Source organism: Anabrus simplex, chromosome 9 (genome assembly GCF_040414725.1).
Source record: "Anabrus simplex isolate iqAnaSimp1 chromosome 9, ASM4041472v1, whole genome shotgun sequence".
Lineage (NCBI taxonomy): Eukaryota > Metazoa > Arthropoda > Insecta > Orthoptera > Tettigoniidae > Anabrus > Anabrus simplex.
In genome coordinates this window covers 111658395-111684253 of record NC_090273.1, presented here as the reverse complement: position 1 = coordinate 111684253, position 25859 = coordinate 111658395, and the positions used below count along the sequence as shown (strand labels likewise).

At 42.8% G+C, this 25859-nt stretch overlaps 1 protein-coding gene across 1 annotated transcript; it reads right to left on the bottom strand.

The window, feature by feature from the left end:
• Nucleotides 1–452: 452 nt before the first annotated feature.
• Nucleotides 453–19397, bottom strand: LOC136880985 (uncharacterized). Its single transcript, XM_067153557.2, has 4 exons — nucleotides 19274–19397; nucleotides 4211–4392; nucleotides 3903–4136; nucleotides 453–1191 (listed from the first exon to the last, which is right to left on the bottom strand). The coding sequence occupies exons 2-4, from the start codon at nucleotides 4370–4372 to the stop codon at nucleotides 862–864; spliced, it is 726 nt and encodes a 241-aa protein (XP_067009658.2). The 5' UTR covers nucleotides 4373–4392; nucleotides 19274–19397; the 3' UTR covers nucleotides 453–861.
• Nucleotides 19398–25859: the final 6462 nt, after the last annotated feature.

Sequence of the window (25859 nt, the reverse complement as noted above, 5' to 3'; positions counted from 1 at the left end):
AAAAAATGAACTGGGAAAGGATACATTGTACCAGATTTGCTGACGATATTGTAATAGTAGCAGATTTGTAAACGGAAACTAACAAAATGTTACGTGTTCTATCTGAAACTCTCACCAAAAAAATGCAAAATTAAAAGTGAATAAGAAGGAAACTAACGTAATGACTGCACAAAAGAACAATACCGACATCAAACCCAATATAAAGGTTGATGGAATCAAAATTGACCACGTTAAACAGTTCTGTTTTCTCGGAAGTATGATCACAGAAGGAAACAGATGCTTAGTGGATGTGCGCAGTAGAATAGCCGTGACAGAACATGCTTTTTCGCAAAGAAAAGTATTCTAAGTACTAAACATATTATTACAGAAGCCATGGATGGATGGATAGATGGAAGGATGGATGCACTTTTAGTAACTCAGCCTAGGAATAAGAGGAAAATTAAATTGTCTAATTAATTTGTGTTGTGGAATGCACTTTTATTAATTTTCAGCTTTTACTCTTGAATAATTTATAACACAATGGTTTATTTTAAATTCCTTATCCTATTTTAACAACAATCTTTCTCAACTAAGACAAGTCACTTGCTAGATTGTACAAAACTAGGAAAAACCAACCTCCTTTTTGTCATGTGTATATTAAACTATGATGAGAGGATTCCATTATTACAAATCATTTATCCTCAAACCACAAAATTTGATAATAAGTGAAGATATTTGATGGGGATTTAACAAGATATTTTTTGCAGTGGAGAATTATTAGTTTTGGTACAATTTATATATCTTTTACGAAATTGTAAAGAAGCCATAAGCCTATTATGACTACTTTATATAATTGATTGTTCATGTTCTTATAGTGCTTATTTAACCGAAAACTATCTTGTAACCTGTGCCAGAGCACGTGAAAGTGCTGCGTTGGTCATCATAAGCATAACTGTAGGCTAGAGGACACCGTTGTTTGAAGAATGCTGGATAGTTCTGGGGCCAGTCTGAAGATTTGCACTTGTCTGGAGTTCCATAATTATTTCGGCAGCAGTACTGGTCCGTGTTGAAAGCTAGACATGCGCTCTTACAACCCACTGTTGCTCCATTCGCTATCAGTCGAAGTTCATTTGGACAATCGGCGTTGAGGTTGGCTGTGCAACTCGCTGCCGTGCAGTCATATCCACTTCCAGACTTGTCTGTTGGCGTGAACTGCAAACAGAATACATCTATGGAGTAAGCAATCAGGGCCAAGAAGATAAAATATTCGTGACCTCGGCTCGAATTCGTATTTACCTTCTTGATAGCATCAGCAAAAATATGTACTTTATTTCACAAGAAGGTAAATGCCGGTACGAGTTGGGGTCACGAGTGTTTTGTCTTTTAACTCTTGGTGACAATAATAATAATTATTATTGAAGCGCTGAGTTCAAAAACGGGACTAATCATCATTTTCGTGGCATATGATTTATTACTGTAGTTCTTATCTTCATATGATTCCGCATCTGTTGATGCTAAAATGGGACTTGTTCAGTAACTCTTTCCTTGTCTAAACCAGTATTGAAATTTTGTGTCGTGCGAAATTGAACTTTGGGACAGTGATCAGTAATGAAATCTGTTATCCAAATCAAATTTGAATATAGTATTTTGACTAAATAACCTGGGTTGTTTAGTAAGAAAATCCTTTTGTGTTTTCCCTTCCATATTACAAGCCAAGATACTGGTAAGTTAGTGATTTGTCCTTCAGTGACAGCGTCAATTTTGATATGTATGCTTTTTTATATGACGCATATTTATACACTTATCTGGAATGCGTATTAACCCATTTGTTCCCAAATTATTTTATTTTTTATTTGTTTGAAAATTTATTACGCTTTTGCACATAGAGGGTCCCAAAACTACAGTAATGTAGTTAAAATTATCTTACGAATATTCGTAGTACGTTTTTCGGAATGTTCCAAAAATGGAACGTGACATTATAGCAGCTCAGGAAGGTTATTATTAACTCGAGTACTAGAGTTTTAATGCTATGTTCGGTTAACTACAACTCTAGTCTTTCTATTTCCATAACTACGTTGATGAGAATGCATTTCAAGTTTATGAAACAAACAAAAAACTTACCCTTTGCATGCTGCTGATGGGGAAGCCATGTTTAAAAGCACACATCTGTAAACAAACAGCTGAGAAACAATTGATTATCACTCTAAGCAACACAGTCTTGCCAACTCTAAACGATGTGAAGTAAATATTCCCTCAAAATGATGAAATATACCTACACAAGAGCTTTTAAGAAATGTTCCATTTTTGGAACAGCGGGAACAAATGGGTTAATATGCTTAAGTGATTAAAAACACATTTTGCTGTAAAATTGTAGGAATGTTTGAGTTAAAATTCATTTTTGGTAAAATGAGTGTTGTTCAAATCAAGAACGGGATTTGTCAGTCATATTCTATATAAATTTCCTAGTATGTGTGTCTATTATATGATTACATATTTTGGTATATGACTTTAATCGTCCTAATGAGCATGTAGGGTTAATTATAAGGTGTAGGAATATTACTATGCAGAATTATTTACAAAAAATTATATATCTCAAAAATACTACTCAGTGACATGTCCAGTTTTTTATCTCAGCACCTCAATTATAATTGCATATTAACCTTTTAACTGCCATATTTTTCCTATGTAATTTAAACTTTTTCCTACGTTCTTTAAAGCACCTAGTATCCGGTAACAATAAATTATCGTGTGTTGTGAGCCCCAAATAGGAATCAGTCATGAAGTATCTCACCACAACAAATGGAAATCAGCTGTGAAAAAAATGCTATTGAGTGTCATCTCTAAACTACAAGAAACAAAATAATGTCCTTGAATAAGATTATAGACGGTCTATATACCAAAATGAATTACAGGCTTTTACAAATACAGAGAAGAAGAAAAGCTTGATAAACCCATGATCTTCCTACAAGTAACACTTCACAATCATATGTTTTAAGAAATGCTATAATCACCCCTTGCAAAAGCTTGAGCAAGTTCTGGACAATATCGGAAAGAACGCAATGATTACTTCCAAATTTATGCAGTAAAAATCCCCAAATAGAGATCATGGCATTTAATAAGATTATTTTTCTATTTTACATAGAAAGGAGAAGTAGTAAGGATGATGCGGGTTGGAACATTTTTGAATACAGACATTTTCCTTAAATGTAACATTGGTGTATACGAAGTGCATTTAGACGTTACTGAAACCGCCTTATCAAAACCTGAACAATGACGACACAGTCAATGCCCCCAGCTAAGCCAGGGCGAACTGGTCAGGCATCCTGAGTCAGAGTTTACTTGCGGTAGGGAGGCCAGCTCCTTTCCGCCCATTCTCTAGCAAACAGCATGTGGATACCCAAAACCGTACCCAGAAATATACAGTAAAATGATTTGACAAATGTAAACAGCACATGAGTGTTTTAGACAATTCAACCCATTAAATTAAAACTATTATGAAATCAAGACTTTGGAAAATAATAATAATTAACGTTACTGTATTTACGTCCCATTAACTTTGGATTGCACTTCTAAATTGTAAAAAATTAACTTTAAAATGTCAAGAATTTTACAAAAAATAAACTTGATCTCAAAAACGATGCATCGTTTCATTTATATAAGAATAAGGTACTAGATAATTATAGAAAAATTGTGTTATCTGGATTGGTTCGGCACGCTTAACATTTAGAATATTTAAATAATTTGTGCATAAATATTGTAAAATAATTAATATATAGGAAATTAATAAAGCTACATTGTTGAAATTTGTTACCGATTTTCATACTATCACATACTTTGAGCCAACAAAATATTAAGATGGTACCTTGATAATTACAGAAATTAGAAATTTCAGGACCAGTGTCTCTTAAGAGAAATACACTCACCGTAACAGGAATGTTGAAGCCATCAACGTTGCTGATGTCGTAGAAATCTTTTCCTTCCCAGCCTGCAAGTGTTATCTCTGCTAGTGTGACTGGGGGAACACCACCGGCCCCATTACACTTGAGGACATTACCACAGTCTCCTGTGTCGCAATGTCCGCGCCCTTTGCCGTCGAAATTACAGCCTGTGCGTGCCCAAAAGCGACCAGCCCAAGATGCATCAACATCAAGACTTATCTGGAGAATGTGAAAATATAATTATATAGAACATGTTGAATTGCACATTACCAGACAATTGATCGTTTCTGTACCTGTGATCCAGGTGCCATTTCCCAGCCACCTCCATTGACGGGTTGTTTCCCAGCATTTCCGAGAGATCCTACCCAGATGGTTGAAGGATGATTATTCACGAATGTGAATTTCACTCCTTGGACAACGGTGAGCACTGCCGCGATGGAGTAAAGTAGAAGCATTTTGGATAGGTTTATGATCACTGGAAAGAAACATTATATACCGGTATTAATAATCAGCGTATCAATAAAAGAGCTCCGTGGTTTTTAAGTTTAATATTTTGATGAAATCAAAAATTAAGGATAATGTGTTATAGACGGTTTGAAAGGTAATATTGTCAAGTTTCTTTTAAGGTTTAGTGCAGTTCAATATACGACTCATTTGTGGCACGCCATACATCCAAATAATAATCCACCTCTTATCACGTCCTGGCCAGCACGTCTGGGGTGATGATTGCTACAGAAGAGTTGATCACAGCGAGCAAGCGGCATTAGTTAACTCAGATTAGATCATAACAATGACAATCATAAAATCCGTATCTAAAAAGGTTTTCTTGCACGACGTAAGCGCTGCGGAGCGTTTACCTTGACTTGTAGTGCAGTGCAATGACGAGGCCACAACAGAAAGCTGAGAGTGTTATATGCAGGACCTGGATTTTATTGACCTGAAGGTATTTAAAAAATTATCTATGAAATGACAGCAAAAATTCAGTAAAATGATCCGAAAACTTTAAAAAATGAATAATTTTAAATGAAATTTTACTAATCGAGTTGGTATGGCCTATATTTATGTTATAGACATTCTAATAATACACTGACTGACAGAGCAAATGCAACACCAAGAAGGAGTGGTTCGAAAGGGATGAAAGTTGGGGGAAAAACAGAGACGGCACGGACGAATAATTGATGTTTATTTCAAACCGATATGCAGGTTACACAATGCGCACGGCATCGACTCAGTAGGATGTAGGACCACCGCGAGCGGCGATGCACGCAGAAACACGTCGAGGTACAGAGTCAATAAGAGTGCGGATGGTGTCCTGAGGGATGGTTCTCCATTCTCTGTCAACCATTTGCCACAGTTGGTCGTCCGTACGAGGCTGGGGCAGAGTTTGCAAACGGCGTCCAATGAGATCCCACACGTGTTCGATTGGTGAGAGATCCGGAGAGTACGCTGGCCACGGAAGCATCTGTACACCTCGTAGAGCCTGTTGGGAGATGCGAGCAGTGTGTGGGCGGGCATTATCCTGCAGAAACAGAGCATTGGACAGCTTCTGAAGGTACGGGAGTGCCACCGGCCGCAGCACATGCTGCACGTAGCGGTGGGCATTTAACGTGCCTTGAATACGCACTAGAGGTGACGTGGAATCATACGCAATAGCACCCCAAACCATGATGCCGCCTTGTCTAGCGGTAGGCCGCTCCACAGTTACTGCCGGATTTGACCTTTCTCCACGCCGAAGCCACACTCGTCTGCGGTGACTATCACTGACAGAACAGAAGCGTGACTCATCGGAGAACACGACGTTCCGTCATTCCCTCATCCAAGTCGCTCTAGCCCGGCACCATGCCAGGCGTGCACGTCTATGCTGTGGAGTCAATGGTAGTCTTCTGAGCGGACGTCGGGAGTGCAGGCCTCCTTCAACCAATCGACGGGAAATTGTTCTGGTCGATATTGGAACAGCCAGGGTGTCTTGCACATGCTGAAGAATGGCGGTTGATGTGGCGTGCGGGGCTGCCACTGCTTGGCGGCGGATGCGCCGATCCTCGCGTGCTGACGTCACTCGGGCTGCGCCTGGACCCCTCGCACGTGCCACGTGCCACATGTCCCTGCACCAACCATCTTCGCCACAGGCGCTGCACCGTGGACACATCCCTATGGGTATCGGCTGCGATTTGACGAAGCGACCAACCTGCCCTTCTCAGCCCGATCACCATACCCCTCGTAAAGTCGTCTGTCTGCTGGAAATGCCTCCGTTGACGGCGGCCTGGCATTCTTAGCTATACACGTGTCCTGTGGCACACGACAACACGTTCTACAATGACTGTCGGCTGAGAAATCACGGTACGAAGTGGGCCATTCGCCAACGCCGTGTCCTATTTATCGTTTGCTACGTGCGCAGCACAGCTGCGCATTTCACATCATGAGCATACCTCAGTGACGTCAGTCTACCCTGCAATTGGCATAAAGTTCTGACTACTCCTTCTGGGTGTTGCATTTGCTCTGTCAGTCAGTGTATCTTGGGCTAGTGCCATGTTAAGAAAATGAAGTGAAATTCTTCACGTTTCTCAGAGAACTTTGCTCCACATCTTCAGAAGGAAATCTGGACTGTTCACGAGGAAGACTCCAATAGGAGGTGTCTCTCCCGGAATGCGGACATTTCGAAGAAGTAACTGGTGAACAGTTTCTTTATTCCCCAGACTGACAAAGCGTTGTGAATATTCTCAAGTCTCCGTATTCTTCCTCAGTTAAAGTTGCGATAATATCCACACGCGTAAATGCTTCAAAAACATCAAACATGTAATAAAATGACTCGTAAAGTATAAAATAGCCTAATAAACTCCACGAAATGACCAAATAATAACGTATAATTTTACAAAATGACCTAAAAATACAAAATGACAAAAAATGACAAAAATGTCCTAATAAATTAACACTTCTACAACGTGGGAACTACGATCAGGATTTCTGTACCAGTTAGCATTGTCTGTTGTGAACCAATTAAAAGATGACATATCATCAGAATCCTAACCCTGGTTATATGGCTCACAGAAACCCGGATCAGTTGCTACAGTACAGTGGAACTCATTATGGTCGTTATGCACTACGGAGAAAACCATCCCTAAATGACTTCGTGCTTTTGAAGAAATTGGAAGTGTTTTGAAACAAAAGTCGCCAGGTAGGATTCCGTGCAATAAATGAGGCACATATTGAACTGCACTGAGAACTTGACAATATTACCTTTCAAACGATGTGTAATACATTATCCTCAATATTTGATTTCATTAAAATATTTAACATCAATACCACGAAGTTCATTTATGGATACTTTGTATTTCTTTTGCGACTTCGATCGAAACAACATTAGAGCAAGAAAACAATGTAAATAACAAATTTAGGAGGCAGATTAGGAAAACAGTACCTTCCAACACCAGCTGGAAACGTTTGAGATGTATGGAATTACCAAGGAAGGACGTGATTACGTACTCATTACACGAGATTGGAGAACGTGCACTAGCATCGCAAGAGAAGAGGTGGGAACACATGAATAGAAGTGCCTCGTGTGTGAACAATGTTATAAATGCATTACAGTACTCTGTTTCGCTAACCAGTTTATATTTCCGAACAAGATCCTGTTTAACTCCAGTACTTTTGCTTCGCCTGAGAACTTTATTCTTTATGACAGATAAATTAAATGTGGAAATATGTGACGTAGAATTGAATTTCGTCCCTGTCAGTTCGAACTTAAGTTTGTTTAAATGTGAAAATCCTATGTTGATGAGTTTACAAGCACACTGAAGAACTCCTTTTGTGGGCAATATTTTGGCAGTCTGGCATCTATGAATATCGTTAGTAGTAGCATGACCATGATCATCTTCATCACAATTATCTGTATCTTTGAAACTAAATGTAATTTAATCCGTCAGGCTTGATAGTTATAGTTCTTTTCGGACAATAAATGCAAATATTAAATTTCAACGAAGTGTCTTAATACTGTTGGATTTCAGAGTGAAACTATCTTCTGCACCTACGTGACAATTAATACTCTGGCTATATAGCACAGAGCACAATCATTGCATGCAGTTGATTCACTGAGGTCGCATTTTTCACATTAATTACATATTTCATATTCATTGTCAAAAAATCGAAGCACAGCCATGTAATTGAATCGCCATTGATACGTGTCAGCCCTGTGATAGTCCCTTTTGATACTTCTTAGAAGGGACTAGTGAGGCAGCAGACAGGCGAGCTCCCAGCTGGCCTGGAGGGCATGGCCGGCCGTTCCGTGTATTGCTCTCGTTGGCTGGCTTACCCGTAAGTTTTGTGAAGATGCAACGAGAATGTTCAACTTCTAACCACCTCGCGAATATTCTGGTTCACATCACCAGAACTATGAAAAGGGAGGCTAGTCGCGGACAGTCTCTCAGTATTGGACTCCGTAGTGGAAACAAAGTGAGACTCAGTGTGTTGGGGTTCTGTGGCTGGGCTGAGGGCGAAAAAGACCTTGGCTGTCGCTAGTGTCCCACCGAGGTCTGAACGAGAAGCTGTTCTTGTTGGTATCGGAGTTTCCAGAGTGAGGCTGGACTGTAGACGGGCTGCGGAACGGAAGACGTTGTACAGAGAGTACTGGGTGTTAGTGTATTTCTGTGCACTGAGGATCGCCGTGAGTTAGCGAGGGAAGCCGCTATCGTGAGTCTGAGGGCAAGACGACCTGTGTTAATTAATATTCGCTGTTGTATCGTCCTGCTGTTGAATAATATTGAGCTGTTTAGTTGTTCACTGCATGTGACTGTGAATTACTGCACTGTCTCTGGAATCGAACAAAGAATAGTCATCGTGTGTTGTGTAGCCCTGTGTTCAAATCCAGCGGTCTATACACAGGTGTTGTATCAGGTGATCTAGAATTGGAGAAGTGAAAGTAATGATTAGCCGTCACCTGGTAATAACAACGGGCCGGACCGCCTGCTGTGCCATAAGGAGGAGAAACTTAGTAAGTGTGGCGATTCATGGTTGATTAGAACTGTGTGTATAAATATGTGTGTGTACATTTATTGGGTCATCCGGAAATAAATCAGAGTAATAAAATAGAGGTTGTAATATGTTCAATTCCCAGATCATGAATCATAATTTGTATGGCTTAAGAAACGAAAAATGCATGAAAATCGTAGGGTCAGTTGCTGACACCCGACTTTGGTCTTTATTGTTGTAACACTTAGCATCGGTAAGCGACTGTTAATTACGCCTCAGTTACAGTCACTGGCTACTCACCAAGGCCTCCGCGGTTCGAATTTCGGCCAATGTTTGTGGATTTTGATATAGAAAGTTACGTCCCGGTGGTTCCAAAACTACGTAATACCATGGTTACGGCCACATAAAGGTACAAACTTGCTTTCTTTCCTGAATGCACCTCGTTGTTTTGATTAACACACTTTACGCTGGAACATCAGTATCTTAATAAGGTAGAGAGGCCATATTTCGTCCCCTTAGTAGATTTGGACATGTAGAAATTCAGGAATATTATGGACATATATTACTGAATATATTCTCCATTTACGAGCAACTTACAATGAAACTGTTATAACGTAAGTCAGTTTATATTAGGCATAAAGATAAACACTACAGAAATTAAACTGCCAAAAATGTGTTCGTAATTTCGTCCCCTGCCAAATTTATGAAAAGGACTGACTGAAAACCTACAACCTGTTTTCCAGTCATTGACTGTAGGCTATTAGTATGATGGGGTCGCCACTCCCAAAGTGATTTATTAATGACTGATAGATGCTATGAAATGAGAATGGAGAGTGTTGCTGGAATGAAAGATGACAGGGAAAACCGGAGTACCCGGAGAAAAACCTGTCCCGCCTCCGCTGTGTCCAGCACAAATCTCACATGGAGTGACCGGGATTTGAACCACGGTATCCAGCGGTGAGGGGCCAGCGCGCTGGTGTCTTAGCCACGGAGGCTCTTATGAAACGTACCATTAATTTTTATATATTTTTTTCCTTTCAAACCTTACCAAACACTTTTCCTATAGGCCATTTATGAAAAAAATCTTGGTATTCCTTTTAACATAGATTTTCAGCGTTGCTCGTGGATGCTAAACGTTTTACTTGCACGTTTGTAACCCATTATCTTGTCCCTCACTGACTTAATAGCGTTTTTCATAGCCTCCTCATCCAACTGTTTGGGTTTTCCCATCTGAAAATAATAATAAACTGCATAAATAACAAATAAAATGAAGGGGGCGAAATTACGAACATTCCCTGATTTATTATAATGGTCGCTACAGTAACTCTTGCCAACCACCTCATTGTAGCGATTACATGCCAGAAACTACACCACACGACTGAAATTCAGTCCAGTATTTCACACACCTATCAGTGCTCACTCTAGGAATTAACAGGCTCTTAATTTGAATGCTGCACTAACTTAGCTAAGCATGAAAAATGTATCCCCCTTGTACACGGAAACTGCACATGATGCACACAACCAACTCTCAGAACAAGACAACGGGATAAGGCTACGCGGGTAAACATTAGGTACCAACCGCGAAAAGTAGAAATCCCTAGGGGGACAAAATTAGGTGTGGGGGGCAAAATTTGCTCCCCCCTCCCCCCCTACCTCATACAACTTGTGCGTTGATTTGTTCGGATTGTGACTAGTACTTGTGTCGTAGGCGAATTGTTATGTACCTACTGTACAAGTGTGTTCTAATTTAACATTTAATGTTAGACACTTCATTTTTCGAACTGTTCCGCCTGTTAATATATTGACTAGATTACCCTTAATAATGATAAATAACTTTTTTTGTATTAATATTGTTGAGCGTGTTCGATCGGTCAATGGGAACGGTATAAACATACTACTCCGGAGCAACTTCCAGAGACTGTTCCCGGTGTATTAGTTTTACAAGGGATCATGCAACAGTGCTCACACACAGAAAACTGAAGCATTAACCAAAACTGTTGTCTTTGTACTGGATCGTTTACAGATCTCTAGTATAAGCCCTGGTCTCACTGAACTCTGTATATTGATTCAGTATGGTGGTGGTAGCGATTAATGTTTTAAGAGGAAGTACAACTAGGCAACCATCCTCTGATTCAGTATGTTAGTGCGTTTGAGTCCCACTCTAGACTATACTCGAAATGCTCTACAGTGGTGTCTCATTTCCGTTCTAGGTAAATGTTCAGAACGTGCAGTTCTATATTAGATACAAACAGCTACTTCTGTATTATTATTATTATTATTATTATTATTATTATTATTATTATTATTATTATTATTATTATTATTATTATTATTATTATTATTGTACCGGCTGCTACACCTCTACGCCACACATTTGAATTTTCCGCTTTAAAGTACTCCTCTACAGGAGAAACTCTGAACTTTAACAACTGTGTCAACTCATAAGTTTGCTCAGAAGATGTCACTACCGTAAATTTTGTGATTACGAAGTTGTCAGTACTGTGTGGAGTTCAACTTGTTTTGTTTTCTATTGATCAAGAAGTGTGGACATTCTCTGATAGATGTCTCTACAAAAAATTATGACCATGCACCCTGGTGCGAAGGGGAAGAACTTTATTTGAGGAAATTTTGTATTCATAAGTTTGTTCTTTACTAAATTTCGTTCTTTCATTTGTGGGTTGGCAATATACATTTTTTCTTTTCGCCGGTTTTGAACTTAGCCAATCCAGAATTTCTGTAATTAATTTTTGACCAATCGTGTCTTTCTTCTTCGATTTTGATGTGTAACTGTAAGCTACCCATTAAACGCCTGTGGGTGTCTTAATTATTCATGAAAGGTCTCGAATCTTCCCCGAGAGTATAAAAACGGCTGCTTTTCCTATCTCTCGGCCACTCGAACAACATCTAGCCTAGTGTATGGAAGCATAGCAGGGGGCGAGTAGCGCCTCTTCCTTCGGGCAGCAGCTCTTCACAAACGTAATGGCCGTTTAACATCTTTATTTTCTTGCTAGCTCAGCAATTTAACCCTCGGGGAAGGTCCGAAACCTTTTTGATGTAACCTATCTGTCCAAAAATGTAACTTTTGCCGTTTTGATGAAAAATTTTCACATAACTTTAACTGAAAATCTGGGATATAGTGTGCTTTACCCTCTCGAGCTCCCTTCATTTTGAATTCGAGGTGGCTACGTTTTCGTAACCGTTCTTCTTCTCTTCCGTAATGTATTAAATTTATTCTGTATACGAGTCACCTCCATAGTTTGGGAATAGCCCCTGCTTCATCGGTCTAGTGCCTCTTAGGTTTTAAGAAGTTTCATGTAGGAGTGCATATTCACGCCTCCATTCAGTTTTGCATTTTGGACCATTAACTTAACCTATTATTTTCCTACTAAGGCCCATTAGGTTGGGTACAAGATACCTCTGTCTCTTTGTAAGTGTGCCTTGAGGGCAGTTGATAGTAAAGTTTGTTGTGGCCTTTGATAGGCTCAGAAAATTGAGAGCGGGTCAGCTCTTTTATTAGTGGTAAAAGCGCCTCAGAGAGGCTTGATATTCGAAGGTGGGAGCAAGTGCTCCATGTTATTAGGGGTTTTCTGCCCTTTGGTAAATATGTGTTTGGGAAATGAGAGCTCAGAAAATGTAAGGAGAAGGCTTGAAGCCGAAGTTCTGTTATACCACCAATCTTGTCGTTCCTAGACTTAAATTTTGTTATTGGTATTGTACCTGATTTGACTTGTTGTTACTTGTTAAAATCTGAAGTTTAATGTGAAAATTGTTTTGCTGTTTTTGAAAATATAACCTTCAATGCCATTTTTATCAATATCTCGGCTTTGTAGTTAGACCCATTCCAGCCCGCAACTTCTTTCACGTCTGCATTCCACGGGTAACCCCGTAACAATTATTATTATTATTATTATTATTATTATTATTATTATTATTATTATTATTAAGGCTAATTTCACAAACACCAAGTCAAAGGTAAAATACAGAGGGGATCTATCAACAAGATTTTGATGTCAGAACAGGTGTTAAGGAAGGGGAAGGTATGCTAGAGAAATTTATTCGTGAATGGACGATAACTCTACCAGACGACTCGGGGTTGAGAATCATTTTCAAGAAGGACAAGTTAAACATCAATTGCCCGGCCTTCGCATATGACCTCACACTCCTAGCATCAAGTACGGAGGAAGCTACACACCAACTCTCTTCTCTCAGTCAAATAGCTGCTAAAGTAGGGTTGAGGATTGCCATTAACAAAACGGAGTTCATCACCAACATCAGAGATGCACCCAACTCAATTCCACATTGGGATACAGTAATAAAGAAGATTAACTCCTACAAATATCTCGGAGAATGGATAACTTCGAATGTTAGTGAGGATCTAGCCATGAAAGCCAGCATTTATCAAACTAGAGAGAGCTTTCCATCTCTGCAAGAACGTTTACAAGTCCAAATCCAGTTCCCTTCGCCTCAAATTTCGGCACTATTGAACCGTAGTAAAACCTTCGGTACTGCCTTAGAATGCTTGAACATGGTCAAAAAGGGACAACTCAAGATTTGGAACTGAAAAAATGAAAAATCCTGAGAACAGTCATTGGCCCTATTAAAGAGGGTTGTGAATACTGAATTAGGCATAACAACGAGCTTTATCAGCAGTGAGAGAACACAACATCAGACATGAGAAAGAAGAGATTTGTCTTTTACGGTCACGTAGTCAGATGGACAACAAGAGACTAACCTCAAGAATCTTCAATACCCCTTCTAGAAGGGAGGGGACAAACGCTAAATGGACAAAACTGGTTCGAAAAGACCTAGATTATTTTTAATTGAACCCAAAGGTATATTCAACAGGAACAATTTAGAATGCTGATCAGAACACCCGACACTACAGTCACTGACAACTAAAATACTTTGTGCTGTAGTGGGAGTGAAGTAGATTCAGGAAAGGAAAGCAACCCACAGTGCAAAGATATACGAATATTGGGTTAAGAAGAAAGCTCACCAGTGTTAAGAAGCACGTGGTCCAAGGGAGCTCAACGAAACAAGAATAATAATAAGAAGAAATTACTGAAACATTCACAAATATAGACACTACAATGAACATTAACTACACACGGAAAGTAAGAAATTCTTGATGAAAATCAAAGAGTAACACCAACAGAAGTGCACCTGATTGATTGCAATTCTGGCAAGGTGCAACATTCGAAAACAGTGAAAAGTTCGAATTATTAAACCATATTTTTTAACACATTAATACCGACTTTAACAGTCCAGCTCTACGGCTAAATTGTTAGCGAGCTGGCCTTTGGTCACAAGGGTCCCGGGTTCTATCCCCGGAAGTGTCGGAGAATTTTAACCATTATTGGTTAATTCCGCTGGCACGGGGGCTGAGTGTATGTGTCATCTTCATCATCATTTTATCATCACGACGCGCAGATCGCGTGCGGGCGTCAATTCAAAAGACTTGCACCTGGCGAACCGAATCTGTCCTCGGACACTCCCGTCACTAAAAGTCGTACGCCACTTCATTTCATCGACTTTAACGCTTATCTCCTTGCCGGTGGACGAGAATGTCGAGTTGGAAACGTTAGCGATATGATTAACACCTGAAAAATAATTCTAACTATTTGAAGTTGCTGGATATTTGAATAATTTATCAAAATGAGAATATATCGCACACTCATTACATCGAAATATTTGTTTCAGAGCTACAGACCTCCACTTGTCTTTGGATTCAGTCAGGTTAACCAACTTCCGCTAGGACTAATAATTCCATTGTTTTGTCTGTTGAATCAACAATCACCGAGCTCGATAGCTGCAGTCGCTTAAGTGCGGCCAGTATCCAGTATTCGGTAGATAGTAGGTTCGAACCCCACTGTCGGCAGCCCTGAAGATGGTTTTCCGTGGTTTCCCATTTTCACACCAGGCAAATTCTGGGACTGCATCTTAATTAAGGTCGCGGCCGCTTCCTTCCCACTCCCAGCCCTTCCCTGTACCATCGTCGCCATAAGACCTAGCTGTGTCGGTGCGACGTAAAGCAAGTATCAAAGAAAAAGAATCAACAATCAGCATAATAATGAACTCCTGCAGGGCAAAATGTAAACGCTTTGTTATCAGTTAGGACGTTAGCAATTATTAGCGGAGATCAAAATGTTTCCTTCCGTTCGACAGCCGTATAGTCCTCAATCCGGATGCCAATCAGGCAAAATCGCCGTAAGCACTGAGGCACTCATAACACCGACGCACCATGTTGAAGATCCCCGTGTGGTAAAACACTGTGCCCTGCTGCGTGAAGAAGTCCGAAACCGCCTGCTGCACATCCTCGAACGACAGAAAGCGTCGACCCTTCAGTGCCTTTTTGAGGGGACCGACAGCGTGATAATCGCATGGGGAGAGATCAGGACTATAAGGGGGCGGGGGTGTTCAAGTGTCTCCCACTTGAGTTGTTTTCCGTGATAGATGAGGCTGGCCTCCCAGATCGACCGACGCGAAACGCGATCCGCACGGAATTTGGTGCACCGTCCCACAACGGTGGTTTCCGACAGACATGCTGCCCCCGTATACAATCTTCATTCTCCAATGGACGTCCACCGGTGTTTGTCCTTCGGCAGCCAAGAACAGAATAACAGCACGTTGGTCCTGTTTGGACGCATTCGATAATAAGGACGCCATAGTTCACGTGACCGCATTTAACGCACGCGCCTCGGCACGACACGATTGCTACAGTAATCCCTTCGCCTACATGTCCGTGCTTCTATACCCGCATCGGAATCACGCTACGTTGCATGTTCGCCGCAGCATCGTCCTCAAACGGAAATTTTTGTTCACGTCTTATAGATGGACATTAAGAATAATAATAATAATGTTATTTGTTTTACGTCCCACTAACTACTTTTTAAGGTCTTCGGAGACGCCGAGGTGCCGGAATTTAGTCCCGCAGGAGTTCTTTAACGTGCCAGTAAATCTACCGACACGGGGCTGTCGTATTTGAGCACCTTCAAATACCACCGGACTGAGCCAGGATCGAACCTGCCAAGTTGGGGTTAGAAGGCCAGCGCCTTAACCGTCTGAGCCACTCAGCCCGGCGGACATTAAGAATGAACTTTATCAACAAGTCGTAGTACGACAATCAAGACTGCTATATTTTTCGTCTGATAGCTCCTCAGTGAGACTCACGATACCCAGTCAATCGCTTTGTAACTCCGTATATCAAGTCGTAGAAAGTTTAACGGAGCCACGATTCGAAACCGAGGCCTTTCAAACAATCGTCAGCTGCTCTAACCATATAACCTGGGAGTGACTCGTAATTGCACATGAATGATCTACAAATACCTGCCACGCTGGGGCGAAACGCTGCTAATTTCGAGAATGAAAAGGCCTAATATTTGCAACTGATGAAATTAAATTATTGTTCCCATCTGGAAACTTAACTTTTGGTAATATCTAATATGTTTTAAAACTTTGGAGAAATACGTGGCATTTAGAAAATCAATTCCTGTAAGAGGAAATATTATTCCCATTTAATAACTGCCAATGTCCGCCTCTGTGGTGTAGTGGTTAGTGCGATTAGCTGCCATCCCCGAAGACCCGGGTTCGATTCCCGGCTCTGCTACGAAATTTGAAAAGTACGATGGCTGGAACGGGGTCCGCTCAGCCTCGGGGAGTCAGCTGAGTAAAGGGGGGTTCGATTCCCACCTCAGCCTTCCTCCAAGTGGTTTTCCGTGGTTTCGCACTTCTCCAGGCAAATGCCGGGATGGTGCCTAACTTGGCCACGGGCACTTCCTTCCCTCTTCCTTGCCTATCCCTTTCCAATTCCCATCTCCCCACAAGTCCCCAGTTCAGCACAGCAGGTGAGGCCACCTGGGCGATATACTAGTCCTCCTCCCCAGTTGTATTCCCTACCCAAATTCTTACACACCAGGACACTGCCCTTGAGGTGTGATCCCTCTCTGAGTCCGAGAAAAAGCCGGCCCTGGAGGGTAAACGGAAGAAAGAAAGAAAGAAAGAAAGAAAGAAAGAAAGAAAGAAAGAAAGAAAGAAAGAAAGAAAGAAAGAAAGAAATAATTACCGATGATGAGCTTTCTTCGCTCAATTCTACCATTCATTTATTAATTTTAACTATTTCGACCCTGAACTCCAAACCAACTTTCCAAGATCGTTTCCTTCCGTGTGGCAAAATTATTTTACAATTTGCTTAACGACGCACCGCCACAGATAGGTCTTATATTTACGATGGGATAGGAAAGGTCTAGAGTGGAAAGGAGGCGGCCATGGCCTTAATTAAGGTTCAGCCCCGGATTTTCCTGGTGTGAAATAGGAAACCACGGAAAACCATCTTCAGTGCTGCCAACAGTGGGGTTCGAACCCACTATCTCCCGGATGCAAGCTCACAGCCGCGCGGTCCTAACCGCACGGCCAACTCGCCCGGTAGCAAAATATTTTCATTTGTATATTTTCTTCACTGTATTGCTATAAGACAGAGCCAAATTTATATACTGGGGAAAACAGGTTCTCCTGTTCTGTGTGAAAGATATATTCTTGTATTATATATTATGATGCAGAAGTTTGAGTTAAAAACTATTTAACAATTCTTACTCCTGTGTTAAATTAAGAAGAAAGAGCAAACTGAAATACTTCGGAATTTAGACGAAAAACGAGTCGAAAATCAACCATAATTAATAACAATATATTTATGGGTCTTTGACGTCTAAAAGAGATGGCAGTGTGTTGGTATTTTACTCTGAAAGAGTTTTTCTAGTCCGCCTCTGTGGTGCAGTGGTTAGTGTGATAAGCTGCCACCCCCGGAGCCCCACGATCGATTCCCGGCTCTGGCACGATATTTGAAAAGTGGTGCGAGGGCTGGAACGGAGTCCACTCACGTTCGGGAGGTCAAATAAGTAGATGGAGGTTCGATTCCCACCTCACCCGTCCTCGAAGTGGTTTCCGTGGTTTCCCACTTCTCCTCCAGGCAAATGCCGGGATGGTACCTAACTTAAGGCCACGGCCGCTTCCTACCCTCTTCCTTGTCTATCCCTTCTAATCCTTTTATCCCTCCGCAAGGCCTCCTGTTTAGCATAGCAGGTGAGGGGGGTGGGTCACTTGGGCGAGGTACTGGTCCTCTTTCCCAGTGGTACCCGAAGTCTTACGCTTCAGGACACGGCCCTCGAGGCGCTAGAGGTGGGATCCTCGCTGAGTCCGAGGGGAAAAACATCCCTCGAGGGTAAACGGATTAAGAAAGAAAGAAAGAAAGAGAAAGAAAGAAAGAAAGAAAGAAAGAAAGAAGATATCACTTCGAAGAACTATCCTTCTGTAATAACACATAAATAAAAACACAATTACCGGGCGAGTTGGCCGTGCGCGTAGAGGCGCGCGGCTGTGAGCTTGCATCCGGGAGATAGTAGGTTCGAATCCCACTATCGGCAGCCCTGAAAATGGTTTTCCGTGGTTTCCCATTTTCACACCAGGCAAATGCTGGGGCTGTACCTTAATTAAGGCCATGGCCGCTTCCTTCCAACTCCTAGACCTTTCCTATCCCATCGTCGCCATAAGACCTATCTGTGTCGGCGCGACGTAAAGCCCCTAGCAAAAAAAACACCACAATTATTTCCAATAAATCTCAGATTTTACGGGGGATTTTTCAACCACCAAAATGTCACACACAAAAAAGTCCGACAAAGAATCACCGTTCAAAAATTTGTATCATTAATATTATTACCAAACCCATGGCGCAACAGCCCCAAATGGCCATGGCCTACCAAGCGGCCGCTGCTCACCCCGAAGGCCTGCAGATTACGTGGTGTCGTTTGCTCAACATGACGAAACTTCTCGGCCGTTATTCTTGGCTATGCTAAACAGGTGATGGGAAGATAGGAAGGAAAACGGAAGGAAACGGCCGTGGCCTTAAGTTAGGTACCATACCGACATTCGCCTAGAGGAGAAATGGGAAACCACGGAAAACCACATCGAAGATGGCTGAGGAGAGAATCAAACCCCGCTCTACTCAGTTTTCCTCCCGAGGCTGAGTGGACCCCGTTCCAGCCCTCGTACCACTTTTCAAATTTCGTGGGAGAGCAGAGAATCGAACCCGGGTCTCCGTGGGTGCCAGCTAATGACACTAACCACTACACCACAGAGGCGGACAGTTTCATTAAAGTTTGTAGCATAATTACAACCCAATATAAATTTACATATCGCAAAAATGCCTGTTTTCCAGGGACATGTACTTAAAAATGGCCTGGTAGTGAGAGAGTTAAATTGAAGTCAGTTAATGGCAGCAACGTAATTTTCTCCTTCCGCGGACTTTTGTGCTGAATGGTTCTGTGAAGCACGTTAGGTGTTCAGTGGGATGAACAAGGAATACTGAACATGCTGCTATTTCCTAACACAGTAACTTCACTTACCTTATTCTCTGGAAGATGTCTAGTTCACTGGTGAGCGGCTGAGCGCAGTAAATGGGCCTCTTATTATATTTGTCGGAGTATCAACGAGGAAAAGAGTTCCCCACGCGACGAGCGACAGTCCCATTGGCTGCAAGAGAAGCGCAAATGTTCTTGGAGGTCAACTCCTTAAACCAGTTGCGGAACAGGGTACAGCTGGATATTCGTGTTCTTCTTTCCTTGTTATGACACCACCTCACCACCAAATTCATGCCCAGGATGATAAAATTCATTTCATAGCTACAGTATATGGTAGACACTAATGTTATTGGCTTAAGTCCCACTAACTAATTTTACGTTTTCGGAGACGTAGAAGTTCTTTTACATGCCAATAAATCTACCGACACGAGGCTGGCGTATTTGAGCACCTCCAAATACCATCGGACTGAGCCAGGATCGAACATGTCAAGCTGGTATCACAAGGCCAGCGCCTCTTCTCTCTGAACCATTCAGCCCGGCTATATCGTAGACATGGGATAAGCATTGGTGTAATTTATATTTTAGACTGTGTGGAGAAGTAATTTAGCTAGGCAGTGCGAAGGGAAAGAGTTTGGCTCGGGAACAAATCTCGGTACCTGCTGTGGGTGGAGGACGCAAACGAAGAATACACCCACGGCCTGTCAAAGGGGCGACTCAACGGGGCAACCAAGGGATGATGACATTAGAACCATGACACTACTTGTGATTAGTATCATTACGTGCGGAAAACTATGGGTCGACGTTACTTGCGACTAGTAATGGGAAGAAGCAGTTCACCTGTGGGAACTAGTTCATTTACTCTCGCTCCCAAGAAAGAACTACTTCACGAACTACTTCGCGAACTACTTCAAAATGTTTAACTTTCCCGCTAGAGCACTCTGCAACCGCTGAAGTAGTTCGTCCGCGAACAAGTTCCTTCTCATTCCCTTCATACAAGGCTTCATCGCTTCGCGAGCTTTCCAGAACGAGGAAGTACACAAAGTGGACAACAGGTAGCACGCAGGTGCACTTCTCTATAACATTCGTAGATGCTACAGAAATGAACGTTCCTATTACCGGTAATATCAGTTCACACTCTCTTCCCCCGCCCCCAAACCCTCAGGAATGTATAGGAAAAATCTATTTATTTTCAAAGATAATAAAAATGTCTGTGAAATATTGTCGACTTGAAAATGAGATGTTTCAAACGCTGATCTGTTATCGCAAGAGCACCGTTTTCTTGGTGGTGATTTCATCCCCTGACTGAAACAAATTTAGAACATCTGAGCGTTGGTCAACTTTTTCTCGCCGGTGGCGCTAAACGTCAGACTCCAACACTCTCGCTCCCAAGAAAGAACTACTTTACGAACTACTTCGCGAACTACTTCAAAATGTGTAATTTTCCCGCCAGAGCACTCTGCAACCGCTGAAGTAGTTCGTCCGCCAACAAGTTCCTTCCCATTCCCTTCACACTCGTGAAGTTCTACAGTTCGCGAAGTAGTTCTCGAGAGACGAGTAAACACTTCACAGTTCGTGCGAGTGAAGTAGTTCCCGAGAACTAGTTCGTTCGCGAACTACCCATCACTACTTCCCATTCCCTTCACACTCGTTAAGTTCTACAGTTCGCGAAGTAGTTCTCGAGAGACGAGTAAACACTTCACAGTTCGTGCGAGTGAAGTAGTTCCCGAGAACTAGTTCGTTCGCGAACTACCCATCACTACTTCCCATTCCCTTCACACTCGTGAAGTTCTACAGTTCGCGAAGTAGTTCTCGAGAGACGAGTAAACACTTCACAGTTCGTGCGAGTGAAGTAGTTCCCGAGAACTAGTTCGTTCGCGAACTACCCATCACTACTTCCCATTCCCTTCACACTCGTGAAGTTCTACAGTTCGCGAAGTAGTTCTCGAGAGACGAGTAAACACTTCACAGTTCGTGGGAGTGAAGTAGTTCCCGAGAACTAGTTCGTTCGCGAACTACCCATCACTACTTGCGACTAGTACCAACTTGTCGCCCCTCCCCACCTCTTTGTGGAGAAAAAAGATACATTTTTATTCCATTTTAGCCAACTGAATTTTTTTAACTTTCGACAGACTGAAGAACCTAAAATCGCCTGAAAGTAGAAAGTACAACAACAACAAAATAATAATTGTATAACTGTCATTATTTCTTCAGCTAATTCCTTCCTTGAATTTCTTTAATTATTAAGAACAATATTGTCCGCCTCTGTGGTGTAGTGGTTAGTGTGATTAGCTGCCAAACCCGGAGGCCCGGGTTCGATTCCCGGTTCTGCCACGAAATTTGAAAAGTGGTACGAGGGCTGGAACGGGGTCCACTCAGCCTCGGGAGGTCAACTTAGTAGAGGTGGGTTCGATTCTCACCTCAGCCATCCCGGAAGTGGTTTTCCGTAGTTTCCCACTTCTCCTCCAGGCAAATGCCGGGATGATGCCTAACTTAAGGCCACGGTCGCTTCCTTCCCTCTTCCTTGTCTATCGCTTCCAATCTTCCCATCCTCCACCAAGGTCCCTGTTCAGCAGAGCAGGTGAGGCACCCTGGGCAAGGTACTGGTCATCCTCCCCAGTTGTATCCCCTGACCCAATATCTCGCGTTCCAGGACACTGCCCTTGAGGTGGTAGAGGTGGGATCCCTCGCTGAGTCCGAGAGAAAAGTCAACCTTGGAGGGTAAACAAATTAAGAAAGAAAGAAGGAAAGAACAATATTTAGTGGAAATACGAAAAATTTGTCGTTGTTTGCGGCTAACCGATTCATACAGCGCAGCGGCGTGTATTATATACTGTAAAGAAGGGTAGTTTAGTTTATTTGTCGTAAGTCTGTACAGAGTTCTCCTCCATTTTCACAGACACAATACATAGGTGTACATAAATGCCCGAATGAGTTTGTTTTTTCTTGTTTTTTGTTTTTAATTAATGATTCCATGACCGAATAAAATTGTCATGTATGCATAAAAGAATGAATGAACACTTTCTCCCAGTCACGGATAGCCACCAACTGAGGAGAGAGCATTCGGCTCGCAGGATAAATGCATGGATGGGATTATGCATAACTACTGCCCGGTCGTGTTATCCAACCCTGGTGAGAAAAAGAGCCACCTTCCCAAGGATAACACGTCCGGCCCTTTCTCTTGAGGCCCAAACGGAAGACCCCACCTGATCTAATAGCTGTCAAACACTAATTTCTCACCATTCCCTAATTTCTGCGAGGCACACGTAGGCGGAAATCCCGCTCCCGATGTGCCCCCCTAACTATTCTTCTTTCTCTGTTGCATTTAGGCCACTCTACATATTCGATTGGGATAGGCCCGTCCTATCCCGTCCTACTTCGGTTATATCTGTAAGGAAAGGTACCAGGGGTATATATTTTGCCGAGGTCATGGACACAGAGATATAGTTCACCCGCTTGCTGCGAGCATCGTCATTCTGTAAATGTCTGTGTTGTTCTCTCTAGTGTCTGCTAATTTGTTGGTGTGTAGTCAAATAGTAAATGACATTTTAATAGTACAATCACGCCGAATTTCTATTTTTTTGTAAAGTATGTATAATTATTGTCCCTTTGGTGATAGTTTTATAGTATAAAAGTGTCCGGCTCCATGGCTAAATGGTTAGCGTGCTGGTTTTTGGGCACAGTGGTCCCGGGTTCTATTCCCGGCAGGGTCGGGAATTTTAACCTTAATTGGTTAATTTCCCTGTCACGGGGGCTGAGTGTATGTGTCGTCTTCATCATTACATCATCCTCATCACGACGCGCAGGTCGCCTACGGGAGTTAAATCAAAAGACCTGCATCTGGCGAGCCGAACTTGGCCTCGGACACTCCCGGCACTAAAAGCCATACGCCATTTCATTTTTTTTTCCGCCCTAAAGTTGGTAGTCTCAACGTTTACATTGCTGTAGAAATTCGCACAGACAGCATTGAAAATACGTACTAATTTTTAGATTTTAATTTTCAATTTTTATGTCTTCCCTCCTCCCACCAACCCCTCTGCTTTACCCCTTAAACCCGGATACATTATGCTGTCTAAGAATTTTTTGCCCCCCGCCCCACATTTCTAACTCCCAATTACTGGGTCTACATTGCTTGTGATGAGTTTCACTATGTTAGGAACACAACAGGTCTGGGCGTTGCTTTTGATAAGTGCCATCGTCTGTATTCCACCGGTTCGTTCCACTGGGTTCAGACTGGGTCTGCGTTACCTATCAGTAGTACCACTTTATGAGAAATACCATGGGTCTACGTTGCCTGTAATTAGTACCACTATGTGACGAAAACCATGGGTCTGCGTTGCGTGAGTGTAGTACCATTATGTGAGGAACACCATGGGTTTGTGTTGTCTACGGGCGTTCCCGTGATGTGTGAGACACCGTGGATCTAAATTGCCTGTGATTAGTACCACTTTGTGAGAGACACCATGAGTATACGTGGCCTGTGATTAGTTCCACTAAGTGAGGAACACGATGGGTCTGCGTCGCATGTGAGTAGTACCCTTATGTGCAAAACACCATGGGTACGTATTATCTGTGAGTGGTGCACTTATGTGCAAAACACCATGAGTGCGTGTTACCTGTAAGTAGTACCTTTATGTGCAAAACACCATGGGTTCGTGTTACCTGTGAGTGGTGCCCTTATGTGCAAAACAACATGGGTGCGTGTTACCTGTAAGTAGTACCTTTATGTGCAAAACACCATGGGTTCGTGTTACCTGTGAGTGGTGCCCTTATGTGCAAAACACCATGGGTGCGTGTTACCTGTGAGTGGTGCCCTTATGTGCAAAACACCATGGGTGCGTGTTACCTGTAAGTAGTACCTTTATGTGCAAAACACCATGGGTTCGTGTTACCTGTGAGTGGTGCCCTTATGAGAAAAACACCATGGGTGCGTGTTACCTGTGAGTGGTGCCCTTATGTGCAAAACACCATGGGTGCGTGTTACCTGTGAGTGGTGCCCTTATGAGCAAAACACCATGGGTGCGTGTTACCTGTGAGTGGTGCCCTTATGTGCAAAACACCATGGGTGCGTGTTACCTGTGAGTGGTGCCCTTGTGTGCAAAACACCATGGGTGCGTGTTACCTGTGAGTGGTGCCCTTATGTGCAAAACACCATGGGTGCGTGTTACCTGTGAGTGGTGCCCTTATGAGCAAAACACCATGGGTCCGCGTTGCCTGTGAGTGGTGCCATTGTGTGCAAAACACCATGGGTTCGTGTCACCTGTGAGTGGTACCCTTATGTGCAAAACACCATGGGTGCGTGTTACCTGTGAGTGGTGCCCTTATGAGCAAAACACCATGGGTGCGTGTTACCTGTGCGTGGTGCCCTTATGTGCAAAACACCATGGGTGCGTGTTACCTGTGAGTGGTGCCCTTATGTGCAAAACACCATGGGTCTGCGTTGCCTGTGAGTGGTGCCCTTGTGTGCAAAACACCATAAGTGCGTTTTACCTGTGAGTGGTGCCCTTATGTACAAAACACCATAAGTGCATGTTACCTGTGAGTAGTACCCTTATGTGCAAAACACCATGGGTCCGCGTTGCCTGTAAGTGGTGCCCTTGTGTGAAAAACACCATGGGTGCGTGTTACCTGAGAGTGGTGCCCTTATATGCAAAACACCATGGGTGCGTGTTACCTGTGAGTGGTGCCAATGTGTGCAAAACACCATGGGTGCGTGTTACCTGAGAGTGGTGCCCTTATGTGCAAAACACCATGGGTGCGTGTTACCTGTGAGTGGTGCCCTTATGAGCAAAACACCATGGGTCCGCGTTGCCTGTGAGTGGTGCCATTGTGTGCAAAACACCATGGGTTCGTGTCACCTGTGAGTGGTGCCCTTATGTGCAAAACACCATGTGTGCGTGTTACCTGTGAGTGGTGCCCTTATGAGCAAAACACCATGGGTGCGTGTTACCTGTGAGTGGTGCCCTTATGTGCAAAACACCATGGGTGCGTTTTACCTGTGAGTGGTGCCCTTATGTGCAAAACACCATGGGTGCGTGTTACCTGTGAGTGGTGCCCTTATGTGCAAAACACCATGGGTGCGTTTTACCTGTGAGTGGTGCCCTTATGTGCAAAACACCATGGGTGCGTGTTACTTGTGAGTGGTGCCCTTATGTGCAAAACACCTTGGGTCCGCGTTGCCTGTGAGTGGTGCCATTGTGTGCAAAACACCATGGGTTCGTGTCACCTGTGAGTGGTGCCCTTATGTGCAAAACACCATGGGTGCGTGTTACCTGTGAGTGGTGCCCTTATGAGCAAAACACCATGGGTGCGTGTTACCTGTGAGTGGTGCCCTTATGTGCAAAACACCATGGGTGCGTGTGACCTGTGAGTGGTGCCCTTATGAGCAAAACACCATTAGTGCGTGTTACCTGTGAGTGGTGCCCTTATGTGCAAAACACCATGGGTGGGTGTTACCTGTGAGTGGTGCCCTTATGAGCAAAACACCATGGGTGCGTGTTACCTGTGAGTGGTGCCCTTATGTGCAAAACACCATGGGTGCGTTTTACCTGTGAGTGGTGCCCTTATGTGCAAAACACCATGGGTCTGCGTTGCCTGTGAGTGGTGCCCTTGTGTGCAAAACACCATAAGTGCG